Genomic DNA, 19,462 nt, shown 5'->3' with positions numbered 1-19,462 from the left:
ACTTTCATATATATGAACAAAGTGGTCCTCAAGTCCAAAATTAGCACTTAAGGATAATTTGCATGTCCGCCAAATGGTGGCAGCAGGAGTGGGAAGATCTTTATATTAACAAAAATAACTATTTCATGTACAATACTTGTAATTTGCTCAAAGCACATTAAAAACTACCAAAAAACATTTTTTATATGTCCAAATCAAGAGATGTTTGAAACTAAAACATTTATCAACAGATGGCAATACGTGCTGGATTTATGAACAAAATGAACTTACAAACAGACTGCTGGAATGGAACCCGTTTGTAAGTAGGTGATCAACTGTAATGGTTTACACAGCCTTAAATAATCTCACCCAGTCCTACATTTTGGAGTGTCTGTCCCCTTACACTCCCAGTCATAACCTCAGATCTTCAAATGAAGGTCTACTTAGAATTTCAGGATCCAATCAGAAAAGAATTGGTGTGGTGGCTTTTTGCAGTTACACACATAAAATTTAAAATACTTTACCAATAGAAATTCACCAGGCTAATACTGCAGAACATTAAACATACTGATAAAAACACATTATTTCAAAATGGCTTTTTCATAGCTACATTTTAGTTGTATCCCTATTAGTCTACATGGACACTGGATTATCATTTTCCTGTGGGATGTGCAGTTCCCTATTAATCTGTACTGTTCTCTGCTGTCTTCTCCATTTCTTCTGTGGTGACGATGTGCTCCACCACCTCCTGATCAACATACCACTCTGCCTCGTGTTTATGGATTGAATGGAGGTTGTCCCAGGTGTCCACATGGCCATCATCATCAAAATCTTCATGTGAAGCATGTAAACCATGAGGACTGATTAAGGTACAATGCCTAACTGCAGGTTTTTTTTTTTTTTTTCTGTCCACTTGGCCATTCAACATTACCTTTTTCTTTGTTACATACTATATATTATTGCCTAATCTTGTTTGTTTTATATTAACTTCATTTTTATTTCATCTTGTAAAGCAGTTTGAGCTACATTGTTTATATGAAAATGTGCTATATAAATAAATGTAGATGTTGTATCCAAAAGGTTGTTTCTCCATGAAAACTGTTTGCCACATTATTAACATCCATATGGCTTCTCTCTTTTGTGAATTTTAATGTGCATCAGAAGAGTATTTCTGTGCCAGATTTGTTTACCACATTCAGAACAACAATTCAGCTTCTCTCAGGTTTAATTCTTCCAAATTTTCTTGGTGTGCTTACCATCAAAACAGGAGTGAACTTCACTCTTTAGTCAGGACAGTCTCGTTGTACTGCTTAACTTCTCACTCTCGTAAGTTTCCCTCAAGGACTCCGTGTAGAACCTGCATTGTTTCTAATAAGGCTTCTTTTTGCAGGGCATAAGGAGTTATTATAATTTGTCAAGATGGGCCTTTTTATTTTTCTTTATCAGTCCTGTTCATCCTATAACAACAGTCACTTCTTCAGTTTTTGTTTTTTGGTCTACATTTCATCTGTCATATCTCAGACTGCATTTCCTGGTATTTTGTTTCTTGATTGCCTCTCCATTCTTAGAACTGAGTAATCACTAGGAACTAATACTTCTGTTATCCAGGATTTCTTACATCTGGTTTTCTGGCCTCTATTTTTCAGTCAGTCTGTATTGTTGTGCTACAAGTGACCTGCACCTCCTCATTTTCCATTGTGCTGTCTGAGTTGTGGTCCCAGTGTCTTTCTGGTGCTGGTAAGTTGTACTTCTTGCCAAGTTTCCAGCGAATGAGCCTGGCCACTTTGTGGTGTTGTGCAGCGTATAATCCTTCAGCCATCAGTACCTCATACCCAGCAACAAGATGTGTGACTGTTTCTTTGGGGCAAAAGTGACAATTATGGGTTATTTTTTTTTCTACTTTTGATTGAATCACTTTGTGTCCAAGACACAGTTGTGTGCACCTATGATGAGGCGTACATCTTTTGGTCTTAGTTCGCCCCTCATAAGCCATGAATGAGTAAGTTCTGTTTCCACATGAGGCTGTTGGAGAGGGGCAGTGTATTTACCACTTTACTTGTAGTTTCCCCAATTAGATCATTTTTGTTTTCATCAAACTTTATGAATTCTTTCTTCTGCTGCTTAGCATTTACTGTGTTCATCTGTGGACAAGGTGGGGGAGTTTTGTGTCATTTGTTTCTCTCTTGTGTGAATTCTTTGATGTTTCTGAAGATTGCTTCTCTGTGTAAACTGTTTACCACATTTAGAACAGCAATATGGCTTCTCTCCTATGTGAATTATTTGGTGGCTCTGAAGACTGCTTTTCCGTGAAAACTTTTTACCACATTCAGAACAGCAATATGGCTTCTCTCCTGTGTGAATTATTTTGTGGCGCTGAAAACTGCTTCTTTCTGAAAACTGTTTACCACATTCAGAACAGCAATACGGCTTCTCTACTGAGTGAATTCTTTGGTGGGTTTGAAGAGTAATTCTATGTGAAAACGTTTTACCACATTCAGAACAGCAATATGGCTTCTCTCCTGTGTGAATTCTTTGGTGGCTCTGAAGACTGCTTCTCTGTGTAAACTGTTTACCACATTCAGAACAGCAATATGACTTCTCTCCTGAGTGAATTCTTTGGTGGCTCTTGAGACTGCTTCTCTGTGTAAACTTTTTACCACATTCAGAGCAGCAATATGGCTTCTGTCCTGTATAAAATGTATGAATTATTTTGAAGATTACTTCTCTGTGCTGAAAACTGTATGAATTATTTTGTGGCGCTGAAAACAGCTTTTTTCTAAAAACTGTTTACCACATTCAGAACAGCAATATGGCTTCTGTCCTGTGTGAATTATTTGATGGCTCTGAAGATTCCTTCTCTGTGAAAACTTTTTACCACATTCAGAGCAGCAATATGGCTTCTCTCCTGTGTGAATTCTTTGATGTCTCTGAAGACTGCTTCTCCGTGAAAACTGTTTGCCACATTCAGAACAGCAGTGAAGTTTGATTCCTGTATAAAGTTTAAAAGATTAAAATTTTTAGTTTTAAACCCACCACTTTCATACTGACATTATCTTACAACACTAAATATATACTGGTTTAATTTATGAGCAAACTTTGATAAGCATAAGCAATCATAACATTTAAGTTGCAAGTAGAGATTCAAGTTTTTCATTTTTTTCATTTGTATTCCAAGTACTCATCACATGACCACAATTATAGGAGCTAAGAAGTTAAAATAGTAAAATAAAAAGATCATACGTGACAGGCAAAATCAACAAGACTATTTGATTATTTTAACTACATTACAGAATGGCATCATGATTTTGTCATCATATTCTTAAAATATTATAACATTATATATTGTTAATTATTGCAGGAAGAAAGTAATAATCATCACCCATCACTACATTGAAGAGTGTCATGTCAAATACAGTACAATCCCTCTTAACTGGCCTCACTTTAACCGGATGACGGATTAACTGGCCTGTTAAAATAAAAAAAAAAAAATAAAAAAATTGTAATCCTGCATTCTTCTTTATATTATACTAGCCAACCCGCGGCGTAGCATACGCCGCATAATTATGTATTGATGGGTGAAAACTTCCTGAAAGATACAGTGGTCCAAATGGGGTGGGTTTGAGGATACGACTGTAAGTGAATGAAAAGATGGAACTTTGGAGAGAGAAACATACAATTGTCCGTGACTGAAAACTGGAGGACCGCTGCCGCGTCCCCACCTTCCAGAGGGAGGGACGGGGCTGGACAACATCCCTCTAAGAAGTTGGACGCTGACCGCTCGGGGGTCGCGTAACTATTTAGCAGGAGGGAGTCTCGCTCGTTATTGGGATTAACCAGACAAATCGCTCCACCAACTAAGAATGGCCATGCACCACCACCCACAGAATCGAGATAAAGCTATCAATCTGTCAATCCTCTCCGTGTCCGGGCTGGGTGAGGTGTCCCGTTTTGAGTCAAAGTAAGCCGCAGGCTCCCCTCCTGGTGGTGCCCTTCCGTCAATTCCTTTTAAGTTTCAGCTTTGCAACCATACTCCCCCTAGAACCCACAGACTTAGGTGTCCCGGTTGGCTGCCCGGCGGGTCATGGGAATAACGCTGCCGGATCGCCAGTCAGCATCGTTTATGGTCGGAACTACGACGGTATCTGATCGTCTTCGAACCTCCGACTTTCGTTCTTGATTAATGAAAACATTCTTGGCAAATGCTTTCGCTCTCGCTCAAAGTGTTGGTGGGCGGGGCTCTGTTGTGCATATCCCATGGTCTGTCTTGCGTGCTATGGTCGGCTGCTTAGTGAATTGTTGGTGGGCGGGGCTCTGTTGTGCATATCAAATGGTCTGTCTTGCGTGCTGCTTCTTGCGTGCCCTGGTCGGCTGCTTAGTGAATTATATATTCTTGATTAATGAAAACATTCTTGGCAAACGCTTTTGCTCTTGCTCGAATTGTTGGTGGGCGGGGCTCTGTCGTGCGTATCCCATGGTCTGTCTTGCGTGCCATGGTCGGCCGCTTAGTGAATTGTTGGTGGAATGGGCTCTGTCTTGCGTGCGTCTTGCTTGCCATGGACTTAGTGAATTATATATATAGATGTATGCACTTCCTGAGAGGGCTCCTACTTTCAGAGTGATTTCCGTTTACATATTCCTTTATGAATTTTCCACGGTGCCTTCTTCTTTCTACCTGACGGCTCCCCTGCTCCTCCCATCGGGCTTCGTGCAACAGGGGAGTTGCCCTACCTGCAGGTGCAGCTGCCTTCCACACTGGTCTGGTAGCCCTCCGATCCCTGGCTACGTCAAGCTCCATCCGGATCAAGATTTGGGTTCTTTCCACAGCAGCCAGGACGCTCATGCTGGAGCTAAACCAGCCCAATGCCTCCACGACTGCCGCTGCCTTTCAACGGCCAGTCGTCTTCAATACCAGTCACTCCAGCTCTGTGATCTCTTAGCTGAAGCGACCGCTTTCTTCAGCCCCACCGAGTGTCGGCCAAACACTCATCTGCAGGGGTTTACCTCCCAGCTGCCTGCCTTTGCTCCATTGAATCTGCTCTCGCTCTCCTGCACCGGCTTTCCTCTATCTGCTTCCTTCTCCATTAACCTCCTGTTCTTTCCTGTTCTCCCCCTAGCCGCCTCATGTTTCTATTTATCACGGGGACAATTATGGATGCGGAGATCCTCACCTGTGCACTTAAGCTAGGATCGCCCCGCATCACGAATTCCCAAGGAACCGATCAGTCACACATACTCGCTAAGCCGCGAGTGAGGCGATTATTTATTTAAAAAGTGGCCTTTTTGACTTGAGCTGTGGACCCATTACACCACACTGTCCAGTCGTTGTACGAGAAAAAAACCTGTGTGCAAAATCGTGGATGAAGCCTTGTGGATATGGTTTCTTCAGGAACGTCAAAGAAGTACAGTACATACCTTAGAAATATTTTTCTACATGAAAATAGGTACAGTATGCGTTGGATTAACCGGCCAAAATGGCAACCAGCCATTAGGGAAAGTTAAAAAGGATCGTACTGTATGTGAAATGATCTTTAATTAAACAGAATATGTCTTAATATTTGTAAACAATTAGTCCAAAGAAACCCGACTCCATATTATTTTAATTTTATTTTTAAAAAGAGGCAGAGGATAGTAAAGAAAAAACATTTTAATATACAAAAAAGTAAAATTTAAATGAATAAAACACGCAGGTCACTGAAAAATCCCAGAGTCCCACGTGACACCTGACCTAAAACAGCAAACTGGGCACTTGTGGCCGAAATGCAAAATATACTTCTGTCTTCATACCATGTGGGCTAGGGACTTTTATGTTGCAAATTGATTTTAAAATGCATTTAATGTGTTTAATTTCTTCAGCTAAAACAGGGGCCTCTAGAAAAGCAGCATCATTTTGTGAGAGTTTTGGTAAATTAATAAAATTAAAAAACACATCAATCACTCCGTAGATGGGAGCTCAGCAGAGGGGAAAGAAAAAAATAAACAAACCTTATTAATTTCCAAGCACTAGTTAGTGATATTATCTATATATCTATACTATCACTATATGTTTGCTCGACCTGAGACATGGAGGCTGACAAATCTCTCTAACCCCACCCCCTCATCTGACTAAGTAACAGCACAAGTACAGACACAAACCAAGTGTAATCAAGAGTCTCCGGTTCGATCCCCACTCACTGCTATATTTGCCGTTTTCAGTAGTAAGCTGCTTTTTTTGTTAATATTATACAGTACACACATACAATTGGTTTGCGTCTGTACTTGCACTGTTACTTAGAGTCAGATCATTAGAGCGCGTGAGCTTATTCAGTGCAGCAGGAACAACGCATCTGTTGATCTTTTTTTTCTTTCAGTACATGTGCCTTCCCTGTTTATTTATATATCCAGTGACTTCTGCCTGTCTGTCTCTCTATTATGCAGTGCTCTGTCTCTCTGTGTGTTATGGATCGTAAAAATAACAGTTATAAGGACATTTGTTCATGTTAATTGCAGTCTCAATTGTTAAAAAAATATTTTAAAAGGAGCATTCCACATGAAAATATAAAGATCTCATTAACTGACAGTGCATACCAATTTATAAATTTTATGTCTGTTTGAGGTTAAAAAGAAAAAAAAATTAAAACACTTTCTCCTCAACGGAGAATCAAACTCAGGTCCCTGAGGGACAGTAAGCCTGCTGCGCTCTGAAACAGCAAATCTTACCTCTACGTCGCGGAAGCTGTTGTATTGTTCTTGAACCTTTTGTGAAAGTGTTTATTTGATGTTTGGACTTCATGCTTCACACATTCTATAGTTTATGCCTACATTTTGTAACATTTATTACTAAATTATGAAAAAGGTTCTGTTTTAACAATGTGTTTACACATTTTACTGTAGAAATGGAACACACATGAAATGCGTGTGTTCCAAATAATGAACTATTATTTCCACTCTAAAACTCCACTTCACTCCCAGATAATCAATCAAGGCATGAGCTGGGAGAAGTTCATGCACATTCTGTGATAGTGAATGATGGAATAGCTGGCTGCTTTCTGCTCGTCTTAATCGGCACATTTAGAAGACTAAAGACGCTGGCGGAGAAGTGCGAACGGTTTTAAGGTGGGCCGGATCTACGAGTTTTTTCGTAGACTCTGGTAATTCTAGTGTTAACAGCCAGTCAAACACAAGGTGGATCTTAAACAGAGTCTTTGTTTCATGTTATACATTCCTCAATTTTGGCAGAGGTTTGTTTAATGAAATCCGCATGAAAATGCTGACAAGGAGAGAAATAGCTGAAACGTAATGCAGCAGTGGTCAGACAATGAGGATAAGAATACAAATACATCAATCGAGTTTAGATTCATAATGAATCTGGCAAGCGCCTGTGAAAAGGGAGGAAAATGCTAATTAATCAGACAAGGAGATTCATTGAGAAGGGAGTTAATAAATGTATTTGCACCCATACCGATAATCATTTGAAATTCAGACAAAAAGGAAAGGATGAAAATAATGTGTTAGACTGCAACACAGGTGAGTTTTCTTTAACCAGGGTTTTATTTACAGGTGGGTGGTGGTTCTGAAGCTAGGAATCTCCACTGGCAATCGGATGGTTGCCGGTATGAATCCTGTAAATGCCAACAAAGACTCTGCTCTGTTGGGCCTGTGAGCAAGGCCCTTAACCTGCAATTGCTGAACGCTTTGAGTAATGAAAAAAGCGCTATATGAATTATTATTATTAACCAATCTCCATCAACACAAAATAACACCTGCCCCTAAAACACTTCCAGAATCAACAACCCTCAGCAGTACAGCATAGTGAACTCAGCCCAAAACTCCATGTTTTTTACTAGTGGCCGAGAAGGCCACTGCCATACACTAACATGTGGCAACAGCTTGATGAGTGTATTTAACCAAAAGAAACAAATCATTAAAACAGGCTGTATCAGTATAGCTCAAAGATAATAAATCAGCAACACTTGAGTGCTTGCAAGTAGAAGAGAAGACACTGAGATTCAACAGGAGAGAGGAAAACAAAGAAGAGCAATAAAGGAGATCTGTAAATGAAATACGTTACAAGATGCCAAACGAGTTAACCCAGTAGCCCCACCAGTAATCATGTATAATGTAGACAGTAGTTCCAGAATCCCACCCCTAAACTGTATATGAAAAAAACTAAACCGAGGTCTCTCAAATAAAAACACAGGAAAAAATCAACAGGTTCCGATTTTGAGTGGGCAAACATGGAGAGAGCTCAGTAAACAATCCCATCCTGACCCCAACATTCACAATACAAGAGTCAATGAGGTGAAAATATGAAAAGCACATCTGAAGATAAATATGACATGCAACCAAATATTAAACAATTGTGGGTTGAGAGTATGTGAAGCATACAAGGATCGTGTCCTGACCCCTCATAACCCGCAATGACTCTCTAATCACATGTGTATGTACACACACGAAATACACACATAAAAAAAAAGGAAGTAGTCGCCATTATGAATCAATATTCAGGAAAATGTCTAAGCAGTACTGGTATATCATACATAAAACAGTCAAAGTGGCCAAACACCAGTGACATGGAGGAGTCAAGGACACTGAGCGCCTGTTGAGGGTCAGTGAAATGCCGCTGCACACCTGGAAGGAAGTCTGAAGCTTTGCCAGACAAATCAGGAAAGCAGAAAGATCAATTTGTGGAGCCTTTTTGATCACCAGATTGAGGTCATGTGGGGTTGGTGTGATGTTGACTGAATAATTGGGAGTAAAAGTAGACCTTCCATCCTTCAAAATTTACATTTGAATTTTTGTGTGCATCTTTCAGAATAGTAACTCAGTCAGAACTGGACGTAGACATGTCACTTTGCCTGGTATGTATTCTATGTGCCCGGCCTTAAATTAGAAATGGTTGAAAACCAAAAGCCATTATTTCTTCATAAAGCCAAACATTTTCCCACTCTTATTATATGGAACTCCAATAATTCTGATTTTGCCTCTCCTTGATCCATCGTATTGCCTGTAAAGTTTCTTATGGGGAGATTGAGTCTCTGCATAAAAGGAATGTAGTCTCTGTGTCCTGCTGCTCCACTTGAGTACAGACCTGAATAAAAACTAACAGGAGTTTCTGCTTTTCATTTCTAATTTCTACAATATCACTAAGAAAGTCAGATAACCTCCTCTCTTCTGTTGCTTTCAAGGTCACACTTAGAACTCCATTTTGCTCCGACATAAAGGCTGTCAGTTATTTAACAGTGGAACCTGCTCCAGAGTTATCAGCCACCATGGCAGCCTCAATCAAACTCCTCTGGGCTTTCTTCACTGGCCTTGAATGCAAAGAACCAGGGTGCGTCTTCCGATCTGAACAATTCATATGTCACACCAAAAACCACAAAAGGTATGTTGATGCTCTGATGAGACATTTGTTAGATTAATTTGTAAAAACAGTTATTGCAGGATAGTGTCATGGAATACTCTTACAACACAGCCATTATTCAATTGAGCAGCATGTGGACTCCTAAATGCAAAATGTTTACAAAAATAGCTCATTTAAATCACTAAAGCAATACAGAAGAATGAACAAAGTGAAGTATTAATGCACTGACCCACAGGAGCACCAGTAATCTAGGAAAAAAATTATAAGATGAAGAAACACGAGATCAGAGCCATTACTTGTATTAGTGTCTGCTCTGGATGAGGAGTGGCAGGCAAAACCAGAACTGGTCAGCTTTATCACACACCGGTCTCACTTATACAGCACTTTATAATATTCATGGACGTGCACTATGATAACTGAAATTAAATGTGTTCTGTTTTACTGTGTATTAAATTTAATACAAATCATATATGCAAATGCCCCTCCTTGAGCCGTCACCTTATCGTGGTGGAGGGGTTTGAGTGTCCCAATGATCCTAGGAGCTATGTTGTCCGGGGCTTTATGCCCCTGGTAGGGCCACCCAAGGCAAACTGGTCCTAGGTGAGGGATGAGACAAAGAACGGTTCCAAACCTCCAATGAAGAATAAAAACTGTGGACGATGTTTTCCCTTGCCCGGACGCGGGTCACCGGGGCCCCCCTCTGGAGCCAGGCCAGGGGGTGAGGCTCCATGGCGAGCGCCTGGTGGCCGGGCCTGCACCCATGGGGCTCGGCCGGGCACAGCCTGAAGAGGTAATGTGGGTCCTCCTTCCCATGGGCTCACCACCTATGGGAGGGTCCAAGGAGGTCGGGTGCAGTGTAAGTTGGGTGGTGGCCGGAGGCGGGGACCTTGGCAGTTTGATCCTTAGCTACAGAAACTGGCTCTTGGGACGTGGAATGTCACCTCTCTAAAGGGAAGGAGCCTGAGCTAGTGCGCGAGGTTGAGAGGTTCCGGCTAGATATAGTCGGACTCACCTCGACGCACAGCTTGGACTCTGGAACCAATCTCCTTGAGAGAGGCTGGACTCTCTACCACTCTGGAGTTGCCCCCGGTGAGAGGCGCTGAGCAGGTGTGGGCATACTTATTGCCCCATGACTTGGAGCCTGTGCATTGGGGTTTACCCCGGTGGACGAGAGGGTGGCTTCCCTCCGCCTTCGGGTGGGGGAAGGGTCCTGACTGTTGTTTGTGCGTATGCGCCGAACAGCTGTTTGGAGTATCCACCCTTTTTGGAGTCTCTGGAGGGGGTGCTATAGGGCATACCTTCTCGGGATTCCCTCGTTTTGCTGGGAGACTTCAATGCCCACGTGGGCAATGACAGTGAGACCTGGAAGGGCGTGATTGGGAGGAATGGCCCCCCGATCTGAACCCGAGCAGTGTTTTGTTATTGGACTTCTGTGCTCGCAACGGATTGTCCATAACGAACACCATGTTCAAGCATAAGGGTGTTCATATGTGCACTTGGCACCAGGACACCCTAGGCCTCAGTTCGATGATCGACTTTGTGGTTGTGTCGTCGGACTTGCGGCCATATGTCTTGGACACTCGGGTGAAGAGAGGGGCGGAGCTGTCAACTGATCACAACCTGGGGGTGAGTTGGCTTGATGGTGGGGAAGATGCCGGTCAGACCTGGTAGGCCCAAACGTGTTGTGAGGGTCTGCTGGGAACGGCTGGCAGTGTCCCCTGTCAGAAGTAGCTTCAACTCCCACCTTCGGCAGAACTTCGACCACATCCCGAGGGAGGTGGGGACATTGAGTCCGAATGGGCCATGTTCCGTGCCTCTATTGTTGAGGCGGCTGACCGGAGCTGTGGCTGTAAGGTGGTTGGTGCCTGTCGCGGCGGCAATCCCCAAACCGCTGGTGGACACCGCGGTGAGGGATGCCGTCAAGCTGAAGAAGGAGTCCTATAGGACCTTTTTGTCCTGTGGGTCTCTGGAGGCAGCTGATAGGTACCGCAGGCCAAGCTGAATGCGGCTTCGGTTGTTGCTGAGGCAAAAACTCGGGCATGGGAGGAGTTTGGAGAGGCCATGGAGAACGACTTTCGGACGGCTTCGAGGAGATTCTGGTCCACCATCTGGCGCCTCAGGAAAGGGAAGCAGTGCAGTGTCAACACTGTATATGGTGGGGATGGTGTGCTGCTGACCTCGACTCGGACGTTGTGGGTCGGTGGGGGGAGTACTTCGAAGACCTCCTCAATCTCACTAACATGCCTTCCAATAACTGAAGTCACCGAGGTGGTCAAAAAACTCCTTGGTGGCAGGGCCCCGGGGGTGGATGAGATACGCCCGGAGTTCCTTAAGGCTCTGGATGTTGTAGGACTGTCTTGGTTGACACGCCTCTGCAACATCGCATGGACATCGGGACAGTGCCTCTGGATTGGCAGACGGGTGGTGATCCCCTCTTTAAAAGGGGACCGGAGGGTGTGTTCCAACTATAGAGGGATCACACTCCTCAGCCTCCCTGGAAATGTCTATTCGGGGGTTCTGGATGGGAGGGACCGTCGGATAGTCGAACCTCGGATTCAGGAGGAACAGTGTGGTTTTCGTCCGGGTCGCGGAACAGTGGACCAGCTCTACACCCTTAGCAGGATCCTGGAGGGTGCATGGGAGTTTGCCCAACCAGTCTACATGTGCTTTGTGGACTTGGAAAAGGCGTTCGACCGTGTCCCTCGGGGAATCCTGTGGGGGGTGCTCTGGGAGTATGGGGTACCGGACCCCGATAAGAGCTGTTCGGTCTCTGTACAACCGGTGTCAGAGCTTGGTCCGCAAGTCGAGCCCGTTTCCAGTGAGAGTTGGACTCCGCCAGGGCTGCCCTTGGTCACCGATTCTGTTCATAACTTTTATGGACAGAATTTCTAGGTGCAGCCAGGGTGTTGAAGGGGTCCGGTTTGGTGGACTCAGGATTGGGTCACTGCTTTTTGCAGATGATGTTGTCCTGTTTGCTTCATCAGGCCGTGATCATCAGCTCTTTCTGGAGCGGTTCGCAGCTGAGTGTGAAGCGGCTGGGATGAGAATCAGCACCTCCAAATCCGAGACCATGGTCCTCAGCCGGAAAAGGGTGGAGTGCCCTCTCAGGGTTGGGGGGGAGATTCTGCCCCAAGTGGAGGAGTTCAAATATCTCGGGGTCTTGTTCACGAGTGAGGGAAGAATGGATCGTGAGATTGACAGGCGGATTGATGCAGCATCCGCAGTGATGCAGGCTCTGCATCGGTCTGTCGTGGTGAAAAAAGAGCTTAGCCGTAAGGCAAAGCTCTCAATTTACCAGTCGATCTATGTTCTTGCCCTCACCTATGGTCATGAGCTATGGGTAGTGACCGAAAGAGATCGCGAATACAAGAGGCTGAAATGAGTTTCCTTCGCAGGGTGTCTAGGCTTTCCCTTAAGGATAGGGTGAGGAGCTCAGTCATCCGGGAGGGGCTCAGAGTAGATCCGCTGCTCCTCCACATCGAGAGGAGTCAGATGAGGTGGCTCGGGCATCTGATCAGGATGCCTCCTGGACGCCTCCCTGGTGAGGAGTTCCGGCACGCCCAACCGGGAGGAGGCCCCGGGGAAGACCCAGGACACGCTGAAGGGACTATGTCTCCCGGCTGGCCTGGGAACACCTTGGGATTCTCCCGGAAGAGCTGGAAGAAGTGGCCGGGGAGAGGGAAGTCTGGGCTTCTCTACTTAAGCTGCTACCCCCGCGACCCGACCTTGGATAAGCGGAAGAGGATGGATGGATGGATGGATATATGCAAATGGAGTCTTATTTAATTATTCATTCTGTGGGATTTTATTAATCAATTGCAGGCGTCTGTCACCTTTTTGATTAACTTCATTCACATCAGGAGATGTTCCTGCTAAATTACATGAAAGGCTTCATTCCTCAACTTGACAGTTTCCCTTACTACTGCTATCCTTCAAAGACTGCTAGGGCTGTCATCATGACAAACACCAACAAGCTCCTGTCCAGAGCTCCTTTAAGTGGCCTTTACACCCGAGTTCTTGAACGTGATCAATTCATATTATACAACCGTAGATAATAATTTGTATACTGTAAATAGTACAGACAATAAGAAGAAAATAATCAGGGGATACCAAGACAATGAGCCAAAGGGAGAACTGAAAGTCAAACTAACCTTGTGTCTAATCCAGGAGTGCCAAAAAAAAAATAAATAAATAAAAAAGAACATGATTCTTAAATGAAGAAATTTAAAAGAAAACAATCCATTTGAAAAACCACAAACACAGGACTTCTTATGCAATTTCAAATACTCCAGAAATGCCCAAAGCCAACCTTAACACAATCACCAATATGATGTCATAATATATATATATATATATATACACCTGGTGCCACACTCTAATCAGCTAATTTACTCAAAACACCTGCAAAAGCCTTTAAATGGTCTCTCAGTCGAGTTCTGTAGGCTACACAATCATGGGGAAGACTGCTGACTTGACAGTTGACCAAAAGACGACCATTGACACCTTGCACAAGGAGGGCAAGACAGAAAAGGTCATTGCTAAAGAGGCTGGCTGTTCACAGAGCTCATTGTCCAAGCACATTAATAGATTGGCGAAGGGAGGGACAAGATGTGGTAGAAAAAAGTGTACAAGCAATAGGGAAAACCGCACCCTGGAGAGGATTGTGAAACAAAACTGTGGGGGAGATTCACAAAGAGTGGACTGCAGCTGGAGTCAGTGCTTCAAGAACCACCACGCACAGACGTATGCAAGACATGGGCTTCAGCTGTCGCACTCCTTGTTTCAAGCCACTCTTGAACAAGAGACAGCGTCAGAAGCGTCTCACCTGGGCTAAAGACAAAAATGACTGGACTGCTGCTGAGTGGTCCAAAGTTATGTTCTCTGATGAAAGTAAATTTTGCATTTCCTTTGGAAATCAAGGTCCCAGAGTCTGGAGGAAGAGAGGAGAGGCACAGAATCCACGTTGCTTGAGGTCCAGTGTAAAGTTTCCACAGTCAGTGATGGTTTGGGGTGCCATGTCATCTGCTGGTGTTGGTCCATTGTGTTTTCTGAGGTCCAAGGTCAACGTAGTCGTCTACGAGGAAGTTTTAGAGCACTTCATGCTTCCTGCTGCTGACGAACTTTATGGAGATGCAGATTTCATTTTCCAACAGGACCTGGCACCTGCACAAAGTGCCAAAACTACCAGTACCTGGTATCCCTGTTCTTGATTGGCCAGCAAACTCGCCTGACCTTAACCCCATAGAAAATCTATTGGGTATTGTGAAGAGGAAGATCCAGTACGCCAGACCCAACAATTCAGAAGAGCTGAAGGCCACTATGAGAGCAAAATGGGCTCTCATAACATCTGAGCAGTGCCACAGACTGATCGACTCTATGCCATGCCGCATTGCTGCAGTAATCCAGGCCAAAGGAGCCCCAACTAAATAATGAGTGCTGTACATGCTCATACTTTACATGTTCATACCTTTCAGTTGGCCAACATTTCTAAAAATCCTTTTTTTGCATTGGTCTCAATTGATATTCTAATTTTCCGAGATACTGAATTTGGGACTTTCATTAGTTGTCAGTTATAATCATCAAAATGAAAAGAAATAAACATTTAAAATACATCAGTCTGTGTGTAATGAATGAATCTAATATACAAGGTTCACTTTCTGAATGGAATTACTGAAATAAATCAACTTTGTCATGATATTCTAATTTTATGACCAGCACCTGTATATAGCAAAATACCCGCGCTTCGCAGCGGAGAAGTAGTGTGTTAAAGAAGTTATGAAAAAGAAAAGGAAACATTTTAAAAATAACGTAACATGATTGTCAATGTAATTGTTTTGTGATTGTTATAAGTTTTGCTGTCATCAAGGATTTGATCATCATTATTTCTTTCAATTAGGTTCATATTTGGAGGATGTGTTGTGTTCAAGTTACATTCCGTGTTTGTCAACAGTTGTAAAGAGAACAGGTTTCATTCATCGAAGTGTTCACTGCCCAAATCGGTACTTGTGAATCTAAGATTTTTAACTGGCATTCCCGGTATTAAGCTGTGGATTTGCCTGCAAATATTTAGCGGCACTGCGGTGGGTTGGCACCCTGCCCAGGATTGGTTCCTGCCTTGTGCCCTGTGTTGGCTGGGATTGGCTCCAGCAGACCCCCGTGACCTTGTATTCGGATTCAGCGGGTTAGAAAATGGATGGATGGATATTTAGCAGCAGCATGTCTATTAACTTAATTTAAACTTCAACTTTACACCTTGCTTTCCTATTGATATGTCTACAAAGGCTTGTGCAACTTCAGGTTGTTCTTTTCTTACTGCATCAACAAACAGCTCGTCTTCCTCTTTATCTGAGACATAACACACTGCATGCATGGGTTTACCTTTCCCAGTCCTGCAAACTTTAGCGAAGTGGTTCAATTTACCACATTTTTTACACTGTCTTCCTTTAGCTGGACATTGACTTTTCTGCAGTACCTGCACTTATGAATATGCTTGTATGCGTCACTCACTTCATATTCTTTTGCTGCCTTCTCAATTGTGTAATGCGTTTTTTGTTCAGCGCTCTTTGGAGCTGTTGCTTTTTGTCTGCGTAATGCATTCACAGTCAGTTCACGTGAGCCGCTCGGAGTACATGCATCGAAGGTTCTCAGCTGTGCTTGTGCTATCTCGTGCGATCTTGCGATGTCCACGGCTTTATTTAATGTTAGCTCAGACCCGGCACTTAAAAGTTTGTCTCGCACTTTTGCTGAGTTTGTGCCAAACACTATTCTATCCCTGACCATCTCATCTTCGTTTGCATAAGCACAGTCCTTCACCAGCAATTTTAACTCTGTTACTAAGTGATCAAAAGTGTCGTTTATACCCTGTGTCTTTTCATTAAACTTGTAGCTCGCGAATACGGTCAAAACGGTCATAATAAGTTTTTAGTACAATGGCTTCCCCCTGGGTGAGAGTCCATGTGTTAAAAATGTCCCTTCCTTTTTCCCCCAGTCCACAGGAGCAGGTAGCTGCATTTCTCACTCTCTGCCTTATATGGGCAGGCACTCAATTATGTGGGAGGCGTGGGTATTGGGGACACAATATAGGCAGGCAGCCAACTACGTGGGAGGCATGGTGATGGGGGGACGCAACTCCGCCTCACACAGCGACCGAGCTGCAGGCTATGGCCGTATATATGTATGCAAGTAGGATTCAGTTATGACCATTATGTGTAGAATTTCGAAATGAAATCTGCTTAACTTTTGTAAGTAAGGTGCAAGGAATGAGCCTGCCAAATTTCAGCCTTCTACCTACATGGGAAGTTGGAGAATTTGTGATGAGTTAGTGAGTCAGTCAGTCAGTGAGGGCTTTGCCTTTTATTAGCATAGATTTAAGCCAACAATCCATTTTGGGCCTGTGCATGCTGAAGCCTCCTGTTGAGTTTAAAGCAAGGCTGCCTGGGTTGAGACCTATCTATAGATAGGCTAGTGAAGGTCCTAAGGCCTCATTTATAAAGCTTGCATACACATAAAATTGGACTCAATGTGTGTATGCAACCTCACATACAAACATCAAGATTTACAAAAGAAACTTGACAGGGGAAAAAATTTACAGTAACTCTGACCCATACATACACAACATTTCAGAGAAACTAAGAAATGACGGCACCCTTGATCAAGGAGGAAAAGGCAGCCAAACCAGCTAAATGACGACTCGCAAGAATAATTCAATTCACCAAGCCATTATTATAATGTGCGTTGATGTAACAAACATGACACCTTAGAAATTAGAGCTATGATATACAGACTGTATTTTAGTTCCATTAAATGAGCCAATGATACATATTTACAGTGAAGAAATTCTACTTTGTTGTCACTTTATATCTGGTAGTTGATGTCTCTTCTCAGGAACTGGCCAAAAGCTCAACAGTATCTTGGCCAAGCGTCACTCCATTATGCCTGCTGTGCTGGAAGCCATTAACTTACTGCTGATACACTACATCTCATTTTCGTACAGTGTGGGTGTACACACAGAACATGACATGTTTTTGCCAGATTGAAGCTGCTTTTGTTAACCGTAAGCAGTGACATTCCATTAATACACAAGTCATCCAAGATGTGGCTGACAAATGTCACATCTCCAGGGCCTCACTCAAACCATGATTCATTTATTTTGAGACAAAGTAGCTTTGACAGACGTGATGTTGCTTTACATGGTGAAGTATGTGTTGGTGAAGTAACTGGACTCTCAGTGTTTCATACGACCTGACCTATTCATTTTAACAGCAATCAGGTCAATACATGTGCCAGGTGCCAGTGGCTTCCTGCACAGAGTTTTGCCCTACACCTTTCCTGAACCCCAGAGCACAGAGGAGAGGCACGTTAACTACATGTATGATCTTTCACTCTCAGATGCAGAACAAAGCCAGATACTCTTGAATGCAGGTGATGGGGTCTCAAAGTGTCAGGAGGAAGAGGCTGATCTACCAGCCCATGAAGTTTTGCAGCATCATGATTGCATACAGAGGGGACAGATTAGCAGGCTCCATATGTGAAGGTTTTCAGGGTGGCAGTTGAAGGAGTGTTCACATACACATATTTAAAAAGTGAACATGATTTACAAAAAGTAAATTTTGTAGTAACGTGCATACATCCGTTTATAAACCTGATTTTTTTCTGGGCGTACACATTTTCCTGTTTTTTTTTGTGTGTGTGCCTATTTTCACGCTCAACTCCATGCAAAGTTTTATAAAAGTCACCCCTGGTCTGGTGTGTGAATGAATGAATCCCTATGTCACCATGTGTGTGTCCCCATTTCACAGTGGTTTGGAGGTAAAAGATCACTGCACACCATTGCTATCACCTCATGGTAGAATCACAGTTTAGGACTGTTTTGCTTCTGTAGGACCAGGACAGGATGCCATCATCAATGTAGCACTGAATTAAAAATTGTTACAAAGAAATCTGATAGGAGATGTTATGATAATGAAAGCTTGAGAGAAGTTAGGTAATGAAAAAGACAATCAGCTGAAACAAAAGAAGAAGTCAACAAGAGAAAGGCTTAAACAGAAGAAAGCTGGTGTTCCAGACTGGCCAATAAGAAGAACTTAGGAGTCATTGGCTTTACCTGAAGTCAGCTGATCATTGAAGGAATCCCTGAGACATCAAGGAACTGAAAACTTTCGAAACGATGAATAGACAAGAAATTGAACCCAGAGTAGCAGCTGCTGGAAATGTTTGGTGAAGGTCATTGCAGCTAAAGTAGGAGCAGAAAAAGATTCTAAAGGCAGGGGGTCACAAACTGGACTGTTCCCATGTTTAAACAATGTATTCAGGAATGACAAGGGTCTCATTGTTTGTTATTAGTTTAAGACGACTGTGTTTGTCTGTTTTAGGAACTTAATTGAAGATCAGACCACAGAATTAGTAGAAATAAAAGGAATTTGAAAGGGTTCACAAACTGACCCTAAAATGTACATCGATTGTTATTTTTCACTTACTTGTTTTAGATGACGTCTTAGGTGGTGGCTGACCTTCCTCAATCCTGGGAGATGAAATTTCTTTAGTCGTCTTTCTGTCAGACTGTAATGATTCATATTTTACATTGACAGGAGACTCCGGAGATGAAGAGTGTCTGCTATGAGGAGAGACTAACCCGCTCACTGCTCCATCTTGATCTCCATAATGAAGGTCAACTTCCTTGACACTCTGAGTGCTGACACACTCCTCTTTAATACTCACTGACCCCAGATCACAGACCTCTTCCTTAATGTCCAGACTCTCCTGTTTGGGGTGGACACTCTCCCACTCACAGTCCTCCTCCTTAACATTTATGGTCCTCTTCTCCATGATATTCTTGTCAGCCTCACACGCCTCCTCTTTCACATCCATTTAAACGTTACAGTAAATGGCAGATTTTTCTCTCTCTGTGGGGGAAAAAAAACAGGAATCGATTCAATTAAAACTGCATCATTCAGATCTAAAGACATTTGATTTTTATAACATCCTGTTAGTTAAAGCTGATGTCTAGTCAGACAGTTCACAGCAATCACACAGTAACTCATCACTTTCCATGTCACATTAGCTGTAAAATGAGTTTGGAATGAAAGGTCCAACAGGCTAGAAGAAGAAGGAGGCCATCTTGCACAGTTGTGTGTCAACAGTATT

At 43.1% G+C, this 19,462-nt stretch overlaps 1 protein-coding gene across 1 annotated transcript in view; it reads right to left on the bottom strand.

The window, feature by feature from the left end:
* Positions 1-982: 982 nt before the first annotated feature.
* LOC120533562 (gastrula zinc finger protein XlCGF26.1-like) overlaps positions 983-19,462 on the bottom strand; it is an 813,484-nt gene continuing 795,004 nt past the window's right edge. Inside the window, exons 4-5 of the mRNA XM_039760507.1 lie at positions 2,723-2,953; positions 983-2,672 (exon numbers count right to left, since the gene is read on the bottom strand). Of these exons, the coding sequence (XP_039616441.1) occupies positions 2,101-2,672; positions 2,723-2,953 (803 nt within the window). The 3' untranslated portion in view covers positions 983-2,100. The remainder of the gene's footprint in view (positions 2,673-2,722; positions 2,954-19,462) is intronic.

Source organism: Polypterus senegalus, chromosome 8 (genome assembly GCF_016835505.1).
Source record: "Polypterus senegalus isolate Bchr_013 chromosome 8, ASM1683550v1, whole genome shotgun sequence".
Lineage (NCBI taxonomy): Eukaryota > Metazoa > Chordata > Cladistia > Polypteriformes > Polypteridae > Polypterus > Polypterus senegalus.
The sequence above is the reverse complement of the archived record's forward strand: the minus strand, read 5'-3'. Positions and strand labels throughout refer to the sequence as shown.